General features: G+C 45.2%; 3 protein-coding genes across 3 annotated transcripts; 2 read left to right on the plus strand and 1 right to left on the minus strand.

The window, feature by feature from the left end:
• Positions 1-2,067, plus strand: LOC149275666 (trypsin-3-like). The gene is made up of 4 exons (XM_089504466.1): positions 1-146; positions 485-626; positions 887-1,153; positions 1,924-2,067. The coding sequence occupies exons 1-4, from the start codon at positions 1-3 to the stop codon at positions 2,065-2,067; spliced, it is 699 nt and encodes a 232-aa protein (XP_089360592.1).
• A 4,704-nt stretch (positions 2,068-6,771) lies between these two features.
• Positions 6,772-7,704, minus strand: LOC149275667 (protein FAM43B-like). Its single transcript, XM_089504450.1, has one exon. It carries the CDS (start codon positions 7,702-7,704, stop codon positions 6,772-6,774), a length of 933 nt encoding a protein of 310 aa, XP_089360576.1.
• Positions 7,705-10,949: 3,245 nt separating this feature from the next.
• On the plus strand, positions 10,950-12,488 carry LOC149275668 (mitochondrial ubiquitin ligase activator of nfkb 1-like). Its single transcript, XM_089504476.1, has 4 exons — positions 10,950-11,069; positions 11,374-11,461; positions 11,548-11,668; positions 11,774-12,488. Exons 1-4 carry the CDS (start codon positions 10,950-10,952, stop codon positions 12,486-12,488), a joined length of 1,044 nt encoding a protein of 347 aa, XP_089360602.1.
• The last annotated feature ends 5,979 nt before the right edge of the window (positions 12,489-18,467 follow it).

Here is an 18,467-nt window from a genome sequence, read left to right on the forward strand (position 1 = left end):
ATGCAGCGTATCATAGGAGGACACGTCGTTTCGCCGTATTCCACCCGGTATCTCGTTTCCTTGAAGAGAAGCACAGGACTCCATTTCTGCGGGGGGTCCCTGGTCAGCAGGTTCTGGGTCCTCACAGCCGCCCACTGCAAAATCCAGTAAGGAATCGAGTTCTTCTAGTACTTAAAGGTGTTTATTTCAGTTTAAAACTCTGTTTTTTTGGAAAGGCCTCTTTAATGTTCCCACATAGAGGCCAAGCGCTCCGCCATCTTGTATTTGACCTCTTAAGGGGCTGTAACAAGATGACTTATGTTGGGGGGTTTCCTGGGATCCTGACTATTCAAGCTCAATATATTGAATTTGTTTTGTGATATCAGCTCCTTAATCCAAAGGTACATTCTGACGTCATCCCCTTCATTAGGCTTGTGATGTCATCGCAGGACATGATGTTACCGAATAGGAAGGTGTCATTTGTTTTTACCTCTTTTGCCACCAGGAAGAAGCAGATGCTAATAGTGGCCGGAGAGTACACTCTCTCTGTGTTTGAGGGCACAGAACAGGTCTTCCGCCCGGTGAGGCTGGTAGCCCATCCTGATTACAGCCCATCCTCGAAGAATGCGGATATTATGCTAATCAAGGTGAGGAGCCTGCAGTTTCACCCCTGAGTGGGGTCATCGAGCGACAGAGCCCACTACAAAGACCAAAACGATCAAAAATGTCCCTCCTTTCCTGAAATGCCTAATTTTCTTCTGTGACTCTTCCCTCGCCCTCCGCGGCCCCGGCGTGGATCAGACTGCCCTCTAGTGGCCGGCCGGTGAATCACGACTTTTCGCTCTTCTGTTGAAATGTTTCGGTTATTATGTATCAGATTATTGGTAACGATGTCTCTGCCCCGCAGCTAAACCGCCCGGCCCTGTATAATTCCTTTGTCTCGATTGTACCCCTGCCAGCTCAGGGGTTGGCACCAAGTGAGGGCCGCTTGTGCCAGGTGTCTGGTTGGGGATACACCAGCGTGACCGGGGGGAAGGCGTCCGATACCCTGAGGAGCGTTAAGCTGCCCATTGTCCCGGTCCGGAGGTGTAATGCTTCTGCTTCGTACGCCGGACACATCACGAGCAATATGATCTGTGCGGGATTCAGTACCGGGGGAAAGGACGCCTGTCAGGTGAGTGTCTTACCACCAGGGGGCAGAATAGATACAGAACCCAGGAGAGCATTGAAAGGGAAGGGGGGGGTGTTGGGGGATCTAAAGGGGCAGAGCTTCGATTTTAGATTTAGGAACAGGATGCATGTAAAGGGGGGCAGCCACGCGTGGTATCAGACGGCTTCACGGAGAAGACATGTTGGTATGCAGTATGCCTATCCCATGCATGTTTAATCCCCTCACTGTATTACCCTCTACCACCTCTGCTGGGAGGCTGTTCCACTTATCTACCACCCTTTCAGTAAAGTAAAACTTCCTTCCATCCCATTAGAAAAGGCGATTTTATTACAAACAAAAACTCAAAAATTTAGACAACCTGACCAAAAAAGTGCGACTTTTAACATTTTATAAATAATCCTAACCCAAAAACGTGATTTCCAAACCGTGGCGACCGCTTACACTGCGCGATCCCGCGAAACGCGTTTCTAAGCCGTCGCATTTTGCGATGTTTTCGCGGAGTTGGAATTTTCGGAGAAGGATTGGTATCCTAGTAACGCGGTGCCCCTGATGTCATTAATCATAGTTTTATCTCGTCTTTCTCCGCGTGGCGCGGCCGTCGGTTTACGGGAAGCCAGGAGCCTCATCCATTACCCGTTTGTCGCGCTGAGGTTTGTTTTCAGATAAGGAGAAGCGAAGCTGTTCTGCACACGATGTTGGGTTTTGGACACTGGCCGGAGGGTCCCTTAGGGATGAAATGCATTTAATGTATGTTTTTCTCTCTTATTTTTCAGGGGGACTCCGGGGGGCCGCTCGTATGTGACGGAAGGGTATTTGGGATTGTTTCGTGGGGTCACAGCTGTGCAAACCCCAGATACCCAGGCGTATACACGGCCGTGGCCAGTTTCCAGAAGTGGATTTATAGAACTATATTTTAAGAAGATCATTCGGCTGTTTGAGATTTTCATCCGGCTCTACTGGCCGAAGACGTCAACAAAACGTCCCACGACCCAGCCGGCAATAGTCAACCTAAATGAGCAAGGACCCCCCAAAATAGCCCCGTTAAATGACTGTCTCCAAGGAGACGTTGTAGAAGGTTCTAAGATAGACCTTGCCAAGGATCCAGCCGGTGGTACCTCGTTACTCAGCTGCTTCTGTAACCAGATGCCCCCGGTGGTCGTGTGATGAATTACATGCAATACACACAGCTGCCAGATTACAGCAGGGGGCAGGGGTAACTAGAACGCAATAAGGAACCCCCCAAACATCTTTTCCCTCCCTGGCCAACGCTGTCCTTAAACACTCACTATCCATATCCATTGTGACTAATTGCAGAGAAATGGGTGGAATTCAGATGATTTAAGCCCAGTGACGGGGTGTTTTTATACGATTTAAAGAAGATTACCAGGTTTAGGGCTGTGAACCCTAAATGTTCCAAAATTTGAATTTTCAATAAAAAAGAAAGACTTCTTCCGTGTACTGAAGGGTGGATGGGGTGGATGGGGGGTTAAAAACAAGTGGGGTTAATAGAGTAAAAAGAACAGGCGGGTGGAGGAGAGGGGCTGCACCCTGAATTACCCCAAAATGTCTGACGGCTGCCGTGCGTAAAACAGCTTAAGGTGCAGGAGCAGCGAGCGTTTCTCTGTTACGTGATAATGACGGCGATGATGATGCTGACGACACAAGAATGTTCTGTGGTTCTTCAGTACAAGAACGAGGCTCTTCTTCAGGGCTTTCTCAGTAAATATCCCGAGCTGGGGCTAAGGGCTCAGGCCGTGGCCCCTGGGAGTCATTACCGGCCCCCCATCTCTATATATGAGTTCATTTCAGCCGATGGTGCTTTGGGAATGACAGAACGTCGCGGCTCCTCCAATCCTTCCCGGAACGTCGAGGGAATGTATTGATCGGGTAAAGTGTCACGACCTGCGGTGGAGAAAGACGTGCCGCGGATTAACTCTTTATGGCGGCTTGGATGAAGGAGATATTGAACAAAGGTCCATGCCTGCCAAATGTCCTGGGGTTTAGTGGAAAAGTCCTGCTGTCCAGGATGCATCTTCCAAAGATACAAAGTTACCGATAAGCGTAACATGTAAAGCTCTATGGAAGGACGCGCAGGGCGGGATAACATCTAAAAAACCCCCATGCCAGAGAATATTCCGGAAACTATTTTAGACACCGGGAAACTCGTGAAATATTTATATGGGTCGGAAAACAAAAGATCCTGCCAGAAACAAACCGCGAATTGATTACAACCCATTAGTGCGCCTTAAATAACCCATCACAATAAACAAGAGGCTATTTCGGGGAGGGGGGGCAGCAAGCCGCGTTAGCGAGACGTCAGCCGAGGCGCCGTATCGCTACAGGACGGAAAATCTGTTCAAATCAACAACAACAAAAAACAAAAAAGAAACATTTTGTGTGGGTGGGGAAAAAAAACCAAGTGAAAATATTTATGTAAATTAGAGTGCTGCTCGTACATCGGGGCATCGGGCACTCAAAGGGTTAATGCCGGTAGGGGCAGATATCAGTGGCCTCAGGTGGGCCCTTTGGCGGAAAGAATACGGGAATGATTTCTGGCCCCGTATCGATTTGTCCTCCAGAAAGCCCTTTTTTGTGTGTTTACTAACGCGATGGCTTTAGGTTGTCGTCATGGAAACAGTCGTGACGGCATCAAGTGGAACTGGAACATCTGGTTTTCGAATGCCGTGTCCTTCTCTTTGGAGATTTGCGCTAGTATAGGAGTCACGCCGTTCTATGTAGGCACACGTAGCTATGGAAGTATTTTAACCCCGTGGGGGGGGGCATGGGAAGGCTTGGCGAACCAGTGGGGTAATAATTGGGGTCATAAGGCCCAGCTGTCTGACTCCACACTCTAACAGAATGGACGTAGCTCCTTATTGTATGGTGAAGTCAGAGTGTGATGTCATAACCGGGCGCCAGCAGACTGCGGAGCCAGACAGAGGAGCAGAGATATGGGGGGGTAGATATCACTTGAGGGGGGTCCCCTAGTAACCCCTCCCCCTTACTTTCTGCTTTTCCGTTGCTTATTGGGTCCCAGGAAGGGAATTTTCTCACCTGATTACAAATAGTAGAAATTCCCTTTTTTTTCCCCACAAATGCTTTAAATTTATGATTTTTCCATTATTTTTTTTTTTTAAATCAAATTAAGCATTATTAGCTAAATCGTATGACCCGCTCAAGACATTGGGGTATAAACACCGCTGATGGGGTAGATCTTTCGCTTTGTCATTAACCATTTCATTGCTGAATGAGGAGCGTAACTCTTGTTTCCCATAATGCCGTTCAGCAGTTCCCATCCATCACAATGCCGATAACCCGAGTCTGCCCGATGGATTGTCTTCTGAGTAATAACGATGTATAATGTGACGCGACCCCCCGGGGACCTTCTACCCACCTCTTGGTACATTTCAATATGGAAAATGGGGGGGGGGCATTTTAACCCTTTGTGTTCCTCGGATTTCTTTCACGCCAAGGGTCAGGCACGTACCAAGCATATTCCGCACCGCAGATATAAATCACGGCCACCAACGGTCCGTTGACCTTAATCTTCTCCTTGAGGAGTCGGATTTTTGTCCAAAATATTGCCCGAAAGTGAAGATTTCCGGGCGCGGGTGGCAGCGGCTGCTGGGAAATATTTCATTACAAATATTTGTGGGTTTTTTTGTTTTTTTTTTAAAAATGACTTTTCCATGAAAACATTTAACTAAAAGGAAAGTGTAATTATTGACGCAGGGCTCGGCAGGCGGGCGATCGATATTTAATGTACTTTTGTGTTACGGAATGAGAATTCTTCGGCTAATTTTATTAATGCAATAAAAAAAAGATTTAAAGCCGTGGGCTTCTTTTAATAGTTTTACTAAAAATGCGTGAATTAATAACATTAACGCAGCATTAAATTGGTTACATTTCCTAATTTAGAGACAGAGTTCCTGTTTTGGGGGATTTCAGGGATTTTTTTAGGGTTTTTTTTCCGGTTTATTTTTATGTTTTTAGGCTCTTTTTGAAGCGTTTTATCTCGCGAGGAAGTCCTTCTCGGCAAACACAAAAAAATATATTTTCCCGAATCCGGAGGAAATGACGAAGTCGAGGACATTTGTCGATTTTGTCTAAAAAAAACCCCATATTAATGATTATTGCAGCGTTACGCAATATGATGGCGCTACAAGAAAACCATAAATAACAATTTAAAATAATTTAACCCCCGCATTCCCACATTATATTTGATGGTCTATATCATGCCTTTAGGTTTTTAGGGTGAAAAGCTCGTATTTTAGGGTGAAAAGCTGTTTTTGGGGGCTTTAGAGATGTCATCCGAGGAGCAAAGAACTTAAAGAGCCCGGAAAAAGCCGTCGTATTATTTAAACTTAACCCCTAAGTGGAAGTGTGTTTTCAAATCTACAGATATTCCATATTTTAACGCCGTTTTCTAATTTCCAGGTTTGGAAAACTGGAAAGAAAAGCCATTCAGATAAATTTAGAAAGCCCGGGTATGAGTGACACCATGTCTACCGGTAAAAGCTCTAAAGAAGCGCAACCATAAAACAGTTTGCATCACGGCTACACATATTCATTCATGGGCAGAAAGGGGTTAAAAGGTACTTTTTTAACACAAACTGTGTGTTTTATGACAGTATCAGCAGCCGCAGGCATGTGTGGATCTCAGGCATGCATTCAAAGGCAAATAAAGACGTCAAAATGAATTTTAACCCTTTGGGGTGGAAGTAAAATGTATTAACCTGCTGATAGCCAGAGCGCAGGTCTTTTATCTCCTCTGCAGCATGGAACGGGTTAATCAGTGATCTATTTCTTTTTCCTTTTGACCTTGAACGAGGTAACCGTAAATTTAGATAGGACTAAAAGGGGTATATTGCCTGATAATTAACCCTTAAAGGATCAATATAGAGGCAGGGTGCTCGCTAGAGTTATATTACTGGGAGAAAAAAAATCCCCAGGGGCAAATATTTACACCCAAAATAAATCCGGCTGCAGAAACGAATGACGGAACCAAACGCAGAGTGTTTCAAGTGACAACAGATAATAATCATTTACAGTAAATAGTTCAAAAGGTGAAACTAGTTCCAAATAATAATAATAATGATAATAAAAGCTATTTGCCGATATGTTCCACACGATACAAACCATTAGGGCCACACGGAGCTGTTGCAGAACCCTTTTGGGTGTTGAGAGGGTTAAATCCTCAACCATGTTCTGCCGCATATGAAATAATTCAAGAGTTGAATGTTATCAAGGGTTAATTTATTTACATAATAAATAAATAATCATCAATATTGTATATATAGATCCAGATCCATCTGGGTGAAGGCAAAGTCGCCTCCAATGTCTCTCCCTGATCCAGATACCAACCCCTGGCGCATGGTGATGATGGGGAGTGACCTGGCAGCGGTATAGTTAATAACACATGGGGAGAAGAGCTGGCAATCTAATTGAAGGAAAGCAGATTGGCAGCTCTCCTGCCCAAGATGTTCTGCAGCAGATGAGGATTTATCTGCACCTGATCCTGAATTAAATAGAATGGATAACCTCCCATGGGGGGGGGGGGAGTATCTGACACCAGTTGCCCCCCATCTACTGTGCATCTTGGTTACCCCCACAGTGCAGTATCAGCATATAGTCCTGAGGGGGCACTTCCAGAGCTGGGTGGGGGGCTTGTAGGCACAGCTGAGGTTTTTGCACAGGGCTCTTTGGATGCTCAGCCTCCTCAGCTCATTGGCCAGTTCCAAAATCGTGTCCCTCTCCTGCTGGGCAGTGAAATTCTGCCCCGGGCTGCCCCGCTCTTCCTCTGCATCCTCCTCTTCCTCCAGGATGGAGCTGAGCCTAGGGTAAGTCTTGATCCTCTCTGCCGATGGGTGATAGGGGCAAGTTCCATTCAGAAGCTTCCTCTTGGGCATCAGGGGCACTACAGAGCTGCCCAGAAGCTCCTGCTGCCCCCTCCTGAAGTCACTTTGCCTCTTCAGCCTCTTAAACTCGTTGAAGGCAGCCAGGGAGGTCTGGCCCAGGGTCAGTGCCATGGCATGTGCCTTTTCTGCCCTAGACACCAGCACAGCATGGCACCTCAGCACCACAGCCTTGTTCTTGATCTGGTGCCTGTAGACCCAGGAGAAGACCTTTGGGTGGCCAGAGTCTGCTGAGCAGTAGGTGATCCTGTGCAGCAGGTAGGAATGCACCGCTTTCCTGGAGCCCCTGGGGCAGGGGGTCATCCTGATCCCAAAACCCCCCAAAGTCATCTTCATTTTGGTGCTGAAGCCCCCAAACTCACTCTTCTGCCAGATCTTCTGGACACAGTCCTGGGTGCAGCCTTCTCCTTTGGCCTGGAGGGTCACAGCATTGCCCAGGTACCACACCGTGTAAGATGGCTCTTCTTTATTCAGCTCCACCTTCTGCTTCCTGGGGCTGAAGACACTGCCCAGGGGCAACTGGGGCAGGAGGTCAGGGCAGGAACGCAGGAACAAGGACAGGGCAGAGGAGTAACTCAGAGCTTTGCCCTTCTTCTCTGTCTTGACCAGGACGAACTTGTTTCTCCTCCAGGGCAGCATGCTTGGCAAGGGTCCTTGGCCAGGGCAGAGGATTTCATCAGGTCCACCAGTGGCTCTGGGCGAGGAGGCTTTAAGCAGCAGATGGATGTGAATTGCCTCCTAGCTATGGGAGGGTAGAAGAGAAGACACGTGGACCTTCCTCCTCCTAGCAGTTCCACTCCCCACACAACCTCCCCTGCTACTCCATTAACTGCCCCTCTTGCCCCACAACAGGTTAAAGAGCAGGGGAGGTGGGGGGGGGGCAGCTACCCAAACCCCATTCAATGAGAAAAACAAATACCCCCATGCATAACCCCTGGAGCCCCCTTCTGGCATTTAAGGGGTTAATATAGGCTATTCATCTTTTTTTTTCTTCTCTCCCCAAATCTTGTAATTATGTATATTTAAAAAAAAGGGGGGCATTTAAATAATTTAACCCCCTGTGTTCTGCGCTGGGAATAGAGTTTCGCTTTGTTTCAAAACAATGGTTTGTTTGTTTGTTTAAACAGAGAGATGTAACAAGAATGATATGAAATGTAGCAAGGTTTTTAGTAAATAAATGCAGATGCCTGGGGGCATTGAGGGGCATTCAGGGGCTTCCAGGGGCAATTCACAGCATCGTGCGGCCGAGTTAATCACACAGATGCTTGAACACAGTTGGCGCGTCGGGGAATGAGTACCTACTGTCAGAATTCCATATGGGAGCACTGGGTAGCCAATTGGCTGCTCAATCCTGAACCCCTTATACGTTTTAGGAAGTTTTACTTTACTGAGAGGGTGGTAGATAAGTGGAACAGCCTCCCAGCAGAGGTGGTAGAGTGTAATACAGCGAGGGTATTAAACATGCATGGGCTCCTGAATCTAAGACGAGACCAACGACTGATTAAGCTTTGAGTCTTTACAGCAGGAGAAACGGGCGACTAGACGGGGGCCGACGGGGGGCCGATCTGCCGGCTGGGTCTCGTATTGTGACCTATTTGTAAATCGCCGCGTCGGCCCAACCTGCCCGTAATAAAAGTCCCTGCGTAAAATATTCGATAATTAAATGGGTTTTCATAACAAAAATGAATGGAAATGACGCGGCGGCAGAAAACGTTCTATATATATAACAGCCGTGTTCGGTTTCTACGGTAACTAAACTTCGAAAATTGATGTCAAATAACCAACTTCATAGGGTTGCCATGGAAACTGCCACGCATGGGGAATTAATATAGAAATAAATATTTGCCTTTTCTTGACTCTGCTGTAACTTCTTGTATCTGAACCGTACCAGGAAATGGCACGTTCCAGATCATTCAACACCCCGCTGCTGGGAGCCTGTTCCACTTATCTACTACTCCCTAAGTATAAACTACATGTTGCTCATGTTTTTTTTTCATTTTCTTAAGCTTGAATGAACAAGAATTCCTCTTATTCTCCGCTGTGCTGTATGCAGGAGCCGCCATCGCGGGGTTAAATCGCCCCGTCGCTTTGAGATATCTGTGATAATAGCGTTACGGAGGGGCCTGCGCGGCTGGAAACAATCTCTAGCGCTAGAGGCTCATGCGCCGTCCGCTAAACCAACGCGGGGAGACAACAGGACCATGGGAAATAGAGGCATAATATTATTATTATTATTATCGTTTGTTTTATATAGCACCATCATATTCCACAGCGCTGTACAATGGGGGTGTTTGCATGAATCCCCTTATCCTTTTGATCCCAAGCATTCTTTCTTGTATTTGCATGTTCTACTTCCGCTGGAAGTCTATTCCAGGCATCTACTACTCTTTGGAAAATGCTGTGAATTCTCAGCCGGCCCTTCCCCGGCGTTCCAGGCGGAGAGAGGCGAGGAAGGGGTGCGTCTGGTCGTGTAATAGTTAAACGGCCGGTGCGGGGCGGGGACTGCGGCGTAATGCGACCCCAGATCGGGGCGGCTGTCTGATGAGTGACAGCTTCCCGGGAGCATGTGTGGGCGGGGGTAGCTTCATGCCCTCACTGCACGTCATCAGTCAGCGCCTGGCCGGGGCAGGAAGTGAGTGACAGAGAGGGGTAAGGGGACAAGGCTTAACTCTTTCAGTGCCGGGCAGTGTGTGGGGTGCATGGTGTCATAGCTCAGCTGCGTGACAAAGGGGGCTCGGGGACAGAGAGCTGTATGGAGCGAGACCCCCAATAGTAGGGGCAGGTGTGGAAAGGCCATAGGGCAAATATGGCAATTGCTGGAGAGGGGGCAGCGGACCTCTTTAAGTGTATTAATTGTATTTGTCGGTCGCTTTGCTTCCAATGCTATATTTTAACAATGACCTCTTACATGTAGCACTGGGGGCATGAGGGGCAAGGTCATCCCCTTCGTGAAGTGTTACCGGCAGCTCAGGGGGCAACAAGTGACATCAGTATTAACGTGTGCTAAGCGATGCTGTGGGGGTATTAGCGCATCTTTTACTCCGATATCTCCCAACTCTGGAATCCAGTCAGGCAAGCAAGAGTCTACCCGTGTCAGTTTAACCATTTCAATGCCGACATGTGGACGATGGCAGGAAGAAAAGAATCCGCTTCGGCACCGGGCTACTAAATAATACGCTAAACACAAAGTTACAAAGTCGTATTTATCGTGAGCCCGCGTTCTATCCCTGTTATATAAAGTAATGCGGATGTTTGACACGCAGATGGAGTTATGTTTAGATTTTAGAACGTATCCGTATCGGCTGATACATTGTATCTGCCAAAGCAAAACAAATAGATTTATTAACACAGCAACGTCTGAGATCGTTACAGTACTGCTGGCTGCAATGAGCTTCTGCTGCGGCAACAATGTGCGCCAAATACAGCTTCTCCTTCGATCTGATGGACGTGGAAAGACAGCAGCTTCAAAGGGTTAATAAAGTTTACTTATAAATGATAGGGGTATCAAGGGTTATCACTACCCCAAAGATTACTCGGAGTGCCCCTGAATACCCCCTGCCTATAACCGATTGGGCAGGTGACATGTTGGTCTGGGGACATCTGCCTCTGGTAATTGGTTGGTAGTTTCCCTACCCCAAAAAAAAAGACTTTTTTTCTATATAGCTTGCACTAAAAAGTAGGTCTTATGGGTAAGACCCCAAATTTAACTCTTTCCTCAATATATCTGCTTTAAATTGAAAAAAACCACCCATTTCTGGGAAGTTTCATGGAGCGTAACAATCCGTGAAGCTCCCAATCCTTTGCAGTCATGTGATAAACGGCATTCTACTCCTAATACTCCCAGTCGGCAGGGTAAGTGTGCGCCTTTACCTCTCTCTGTAGGAATGGAGACCGGCGGGCGTCCTTCCCTCGGACAGGTCATTCTCTTGGCCTCCAGCTCGGCTGCAACTGCCCTGTTTTATTCCATCTACCGTAGTAAATACAACTCCGCGCGGACCCTAAAGGTAAGGTGCCGTCGCCAACCTGCCGCTAGGCACTCGGGGCGACTTTATTTACGGAGGGGCCTGCGCGGCTGGAAACAATCTCTAGCGCTAGAGGCTCATGCGCCGTGCGCTAAAACACCGCAGGGAGAGAACAGGAAGCGGCTTGCGACTTCCTGCTCGGGCCGACCAATGGGATTCCGATGCCGTCTGCACTGAGGGATCATGGGAAATTGCATGAGTTGTATTGGCGGTGACTCTGATGGCTGTCGGAGCCGGAGATTCTAAATAACTTTCCATGAATTCGTATTTTGTTGTTAATGTTAAGGGAGCCAGGAAGATATCGCTGAGCGATGACCTTCAGAGCATCCTCCTGGAGCTGCCCGGTAGATGCGTCCCGTACGCGGTTATTGAAGGTGGGCAGGATTCCCTTTTTCCGGAATAAAGCAGACCCTGTGGTGGATTTCCGGCGGTCCGTTCATGGCTTGTCTTTGTGTTCCAGGGGTTGTGAAATCTGTAAAGGACTCTCTAAACAGCCAATTTGTGGAAAACTGCAAAGGCGTGATCCAGCGGCTGTCGCTGAAGGAACACAAGATGGTTTGGAACAGAACCACTCATCTGTGGTGGGTATCCGCGCCGGCCCCCGGTCACACCGGATCCAACGATTGTAACTCCCGCTCCACTCCATTTTTGTATAAATATTTCCGTTTATTTTCTGATTTCCTTAGGAATGACTATGAGAAAATTATCCACCAAAGAACAAACACGGTCCTCTTTGACCTGGTACCCGATGACGGCGTCGGACCCGGGGTAAGGGTGGTAAAACCCTTAGACGCCACCGAGTTGGCTCTTGAGATGGTGTACGAGAAGTTCCACCCAGCGGTGCAGTCGTTCACCGACGCCGTGGGCCATTACATCCTCGGAGAGCGTCCCAAGGGAGTCCAAGAAACAGAAGAGATGCTGAAAACCGGTGCCACCATAACCGGCGTGGGGGAGTTGGTTCTAGATAACAAAATTATTAAGCTGCAGCCTCCGAAAGCGGACATGCGGTATTACCTGAGCAACCTGGATTTCGAAGCGTTGGTGAAGAAACAAGAAGCTCAGGTCCGGCTCTGGAGGATTCTGAGTTTGGTTTTCGGTTTCGCCACCTGCGTCAGCCTGTTCTTCATCTTGAGACGTCAGTACCGGCATCACAAGGAGAAGCAGCGCTTGAAGAAGCTTCAGAGAGAGTTTCAAGCGGCGACGGCTCGGGTGGAGAAAGAAGGCGGCGAGGACGTTCGCAACCTGTGCGTCATCTGCCTGAGTAACGAGAAATCCTGCGTGTTCCTTGAGTGCGGCCACGTCTGCTCCTGTTACGAATGTTACCAAGCTCTTCCTGCCCCCCAAAAATGTCCCATCTGTAGAAAGGAAATATCCAGAATGGTTCCTCTCTATAACAGCTAAGACGTAGAGCGTGGTGGGAAGGTGGACATCCTCCATCGTCCTGAAGGAACCTGCGATGGGCTTCTGGCATTGCTCGGCCCGCTCAGGGGAATCTGACATCACTGTCTCTTCGTTATGAAAGCTTGAATATTTTAATTTGGTTTTGGAACATGGGATCCAAAGATTTTCCTCCAATACAAAGACCAAATCTAAAGAGCTTCCAAAATAAATTCTGCTTTCTTTGGCAAAGAAACGTTCTTCTTTCTAGCAGCCGGTTAGACTTTTTTTGGAAAAACGTGTATTTTTGGGGGGTTACTTGGTAAAAAAAATAAATAAATAAAAAAAAATTACAGGAAATCCATCAAAATGGAAACAAAAAAAATTGTTTTCGCTTTATTTTTATTTTCAAACCGACAACGCCGGTAACTTAAATACGTCGATGTCATAATCCTACTCAAAATAAGATTTTCCTTTTAAAAAAAAAATAGAGACATTTTTAAGGTTAAATCTCTATAAATTGTATCAACTACTCTAGAACCAAAAATATTGTCATGGGAAGAAAAATATTAAGAGATAGGAAGGAAGAATCAAATATTCATTTTGAATCACCAATTTTCAGACTATTGTTTCGTTACCATGGTGATTGGGCAAAAGTATTGCGGGATGGGCCATGCTTTTCCTAACACGGATATCTTGAGGATTATTGTCCCAAAAAAGAAAGTTCTAGGTCTCGATTAAGAGTCCATTTGGGACAGAAGAACTTGTTTCTCCAAATTCATAATTTGTGATACATTGTCTTCAAGAATGTTTCATGTTTCGTTCTGCCTTCCCAAGTGCCTCCAGAATTATAATCGTTACAAGGACGAAAATGAAGATTTATACCATAAAACTATAAAAATATTTCAAGAAATAATTTATGAAACAGCGAGTAACTTATTGTTTTTGGTTCTTCTTTCTTAGTTTTCATTTCCGCCCCCCAATAAGACATGAGAAAATTGTTATCTTATGAGCCCATCGCTTTCTTTTTATGAAATAATAAGGATTTGGTGAATTGTGCTATATATTCTTGTATAAATCAATCTAAATAAATGTTTATTTTGGAATCATTTCTATGAAAAATAGATTTTGTAAGCCGCTTCCACATTATATATTTTTAATAGAATATTTGTATGTCTTTATGTACCCTTATGGCCAATAAATGAATACTTATGTAGAAATAATTAACAAAATAAGCAGTAGGATGAGTCTCCGGCACTGTCCACGGTTCAACCAGATGGTTCACAATTGATTCATTATAATCCTTTAAAAAGGAAAGATTGGCGATAAGGATTGAAAGAAACATTGACCCTGGCGCGTTTCGCTCTGCCTTTTCTCATAGCTGTATCTGTATAACATTGTGTCTAGCATGAATTATTTAAACTAGAATGATAGAGTTTAGGCATTTTAAAATAGTTTTACATGTAGAAGTTTTCTGGTGAGGAATGTTAATTGCCTTACGCGTTTCGCACAGGTGTTTCTTCACAAACACGGTTCAAACCCCTCCACGGTACAAAATTATTCTAATTATACAGATCGGGATGAGTCTACATTGCTTGGAAATCCATTTTATATAATCCCCCCCCCTGTTTTCCTCCCCAAGGGGTTGTTACTCTCCTGGGTAACACTGTTGGGTTATAATCAGCCTCACAACCTCCAGTTTTAATTTGAGGGTGAAACTCTAATGATATCAATTAAGCTTCTCTTTATGTTTGGTATTCTTTTTTATAGTGGGACAGGCTGAAATTTCCTACAGAAGGAAATCTTCCTCAATAAATCACAGTTCCGGCTACGAATGATCTCTGAAAACCCAGACCTTCGAAATAAGATGCTCCACTTGTACAAATTAGAGATTGTTTTCTATTCTGGATGAGGATTATCTCCCCGGTTATATTAATTAGTGTTTTATGCCTATTGGTGTAAACTCACGAGCAGGATCCTCAAAAGCCAGCCATTCCTGCCAGGACCTTTGTATAAGGGTACCATAAGGCTAGATGGCCACACACGGTCAGGGTCCTCAACACCTGTTCTGTCTGTATGTGTTAGTGTATATTGTTATGTATGTGTTAACCGCCCCCCCCATTTAAATTGTACAGCACCATGCCATTTGTTGGCGCTTAATAAATAAATATATGAATTGACCTGCAGGGGGCAGTATGGTATGCAGGGAACATTACGTCTCATTAGTATAGTGACATCTAGTGGCAGCAGTGAGACCTACATATAATGTGACATAGTTTCCATTGTCAGGTTGATATAATAATATAGTAATTCTGAGGTTCTTGTAGAAGTAGCTGACGTGACGTCTAGTCTCCCGTTTCTCCTGCTGTAAAGACTCAAACCTTAATCAGTCGTTGGTCTCATCTTAGATCCAAGAGCCGTATGTCTACCCCATGCATGTTTAATACCCCCCCTCTATTAACCTCTACCACTTTTGCCGGTAGGTTGTTCCTCTTATTTACCACCCTCTATATATTCAGCATAGCTGTATGCCTATCCCATGCATGTTTAAAGGTAAAAAAATGTAAAAAAATAAATAAAGCTATCTGCGCCTCTCCATTTTGGACACTAGATGGAGATTGCACTCCTCCTATCGCCTGATATCTGGCGGTGTACAGATAACCGTACTCCCCCTCGCAACAAAACATAAGAACCGAGGCTTCTGCATTTCTCGGCATCGGCTTCACCAGAAGGAGGAACGTCGGTGAGTAAAACCTTCCTCTAAAACCAATTTTATCCCCCAAAAAAACAATGCTGAATAATAACATTTTTAAGAGCGGGCCTTCCTTGCAGAGATCCATCGTAACACCCGCTGGTCACGCTCGCCCGCAGAGACACCTATAAGCATGAGACGAACCAAGCAAAAATCACAAAATTAACCCTTTAAATTTCCATGTTAACCCTTCATTCTTCCAATGATGGGGGGGGGTATAAATAGCGCCGCTGCTTCAATCCAAAAGCAACAAGGCATCAATTAAACCTATGAATAATAACCAAATAATTGGCACTTTGGGTAAAGCAATGTGGACGCGGCTTATGTAGCCATTAAAATTTAAATGTTATCTTAAAATCTTATTAAAGGTGCGACTGTTGACACGAGGCCCAAATTATCAAAGTTATTTTCCTTTGAAAAAAAAATTCTACACGAAAAGTTCAGGTGTGAAATAAAATATAATAATAATAATAATCAATAATAATAAATGTCAGGCTCGAAAGCGTCCATTAAATAAAGATATTTAATGTTCTGGAATTTATTTATAAGCAATGGGGAGGCCCAGGAAATGTTATTACGGGTTAACGATTGATGGAGGATAATAAGGGACCATTTTTAGGGTTACCCAGACAATTTTGTTAATATGTATCAAATTGTGCTGTAAAAACTAGTAACATTTTGTAATCAGTTTTAAAAAAAAACTTTAAAAACCCAAATTTTCTGGCCTTTAATTTAGCGCTCAAACATGATGCAACAAAATATCTGCCGTAAAAAATCTATGAATTCTATACACAGAAGGTCAACGTTTGACAAGGACATGTCAGCGGTATAGAAAATTCCTACGCTAGTAAAATGAGTTTAAAGCGGGTGTCAGAATTCCGAATGGCAGCATGCAGCTTACAGAGATATCCCTATGGAATGGCCGTTCTGGGAAGACTACTTTACTGCAACCCTTCCCGTTACAAAAGTTAGAAAACTCAGTAACTTTAGGCTATAATTGTTTACCAGTCTGTGGGGTTTATAAAAAAAATAATAGGAACAAATTAATTTTCAGCTCAATTCTGCGTCACGCCACAAATTAACCCGCAGGCTGTTTACAGAAATGATGAGAGCCAATCAGCTTGAAATAACCGTCGTATTATAACCCAGGAGAAAACAGGAATCCTGGGGTAAGGGCAAAAATATAATAAAGAAAAATATTTAGAATGCTAAAATTATTATTTGTATTGTTTTAATAGCTTAAAACAAGCCGATCATTAGTAAATCATGTGTTGTGGTACACGGGTGTTGTGGATGGGATGGGATATCCTATCATGCCCTTAACTGCTCTTTCCTGATAAACTGCCCATTTTAAAGCTTTTTTAAATGTTTGTTTTTTTAAATTACGAAATAAATGAAAATATGAAATGTCTGAAGATAGGGGTAGTATTTTTATGTTTACTAATGTTATATTTATTTTTAGTGTGAATAGACGTGTATGTGTGGACAAACTTACACCCCCACCAATGTCAGTGGTCATGGTAGATTCCACAAGTAACCGCCCTCGCAGAGCCATGTGAGGAACAGAGCCTTGACCTCCAGGGATAAATAACTCTATTAACTTACCTGTACAAATCGGGGCCCCATACAATGTGGGTAAAAGCTGAAAATGGCCATTAGAAAACCAGGAGCATCTATAGAGCTGTGTATTTTCCATCAACCAGCACAATGTATAGATCAAGACATGGCAAGGGTAGTTCCACATGTATTTATTGTAGGCCGTTTCCTGCTTGGTAACGGAGGGGTGGGGGTGCAGTTGCTCTCTGGACCTGGCACTCCCTGCCTGTGTACATACAGCACGTCACGTGTTAGGGAGAGGGACTGTGTACTCAGCTGATCGCAGGCAGGGCTGTCACCGCCCTGTCAATCATGGGAGGTCTTAAGCTTCATCCGCAAACACAGAAAGCCTTCTGAGTCTCCCAGTTCAGAGGATTTAAGAACAAAAATACCACCTTTCAATGTCTAAGCATGAGAAATAACCGTGACTGGTCTGGAGGCAAAGGTATTTGGAATTAAGTCACCTGCATTCAAGCAGGGATTCCAGCTGTGATATAGCAGGGAGAAAAGCACCAATCAGGAGTCTCAGATATCATTAAATCAGAGGAGAATATAGAGCGGTCGGCTCCAGACTGTGAGACTCTGAGAACCTGCCCATTCACCCTGACACCTTATGATTGGGGTAAAAAGAAACCTAAGAATCTGCCCTTTCCCTCTGAGACTCTGAAATTGGGGAAAAAAGACAGAAATTTGGGGCATAAAAACTGGAAGTTCTGGAATAAAGTATCTCAGCCGCCCCCGAAGCTTTCGATTGGTCGATTTATTTTGTCAGAAAGTTATTTAAGGAAACGCGTGGTTTGCGGGGCCGATGAGTGATCTTATTTTACGGAGCGACTATGACTCAGGTCTCCCACATGTTTGTATATAAAAGCAGAACAATATTTTTCCAAACAAAAGAGTATTTTGGAAACAGTCGTGCAGGAGGCGTGTCCTTCCACGTCCTTTTTACAGGGACGGGTCGGCAAAGTGCGGGATCTGCTATTTATTAACGTTAAACCGCATCGGTCATAATGGAACAAGTTCAGATTTTGTTATGTTCTTGCTGTATCTTTATTAATTAAGTGGGAATTAAAGAGGCAAAATAGCCCCTTCTGATTGGGGAGAGAGGGCTCAGGGGTACAATGCAGGGGCGTACACCGGACGCTGAGCGCCGGCACATGACGTCACCAGCGCTCAGCGTGTTACCCCGGGGCGCTCTGCAGCGTCAGCACAGACTCATCACACAGACACAGCTTAGTGCTCCGCAGCAGATGCACACAGACCTGCGAGTCTGCGATACGGCGGCGGCACTGGAGGTCACCGCCTCAAGGCTGGAGGTCTATATCAGCGTGATGAATGGCACTTGGGGCATACACCCCCACACACAGGGGGTTCTAGTGATTACTTCTCTTAGAAGAAGTTAATAATTAATATGAATCTGGGTTTTTATTCTTAATAAAAACTACTCTTTCCCTTTAAAAAAAACCACAGAGTTTGCTGTAAAATCCCGTAAGTGAAGACCGTCCAGGTGTGATGGTGCAAAGGGTGTGAGTTACTGTTTATGCCGAGGACTTTTCAGGCCATCAGAGCCACAGGGAAACCGGGGTTGTAGGCTACAATTCCAGAGATGTTACGGCCCTTCTGGACTCACTTTCCCAATTCTGCTTTACGCAGAG

Source organism: Sceloporus occidentalis, unplaced genomic scaffold, assembly GCF_023333645.1.
Source record: "Sceloporus occidentalis isolate IW3139 unplaced genomic scaffold, rSceOcc1.0.p SCAF_271, whole genome shotgun sequence".
Taxonomy (NCBI): Eukaryota; Metazoa; Chordata; class Lepidosauria; order Squamata; family Phrynosomatidae; genus Sceloporus; species Sceloporus occidentalis.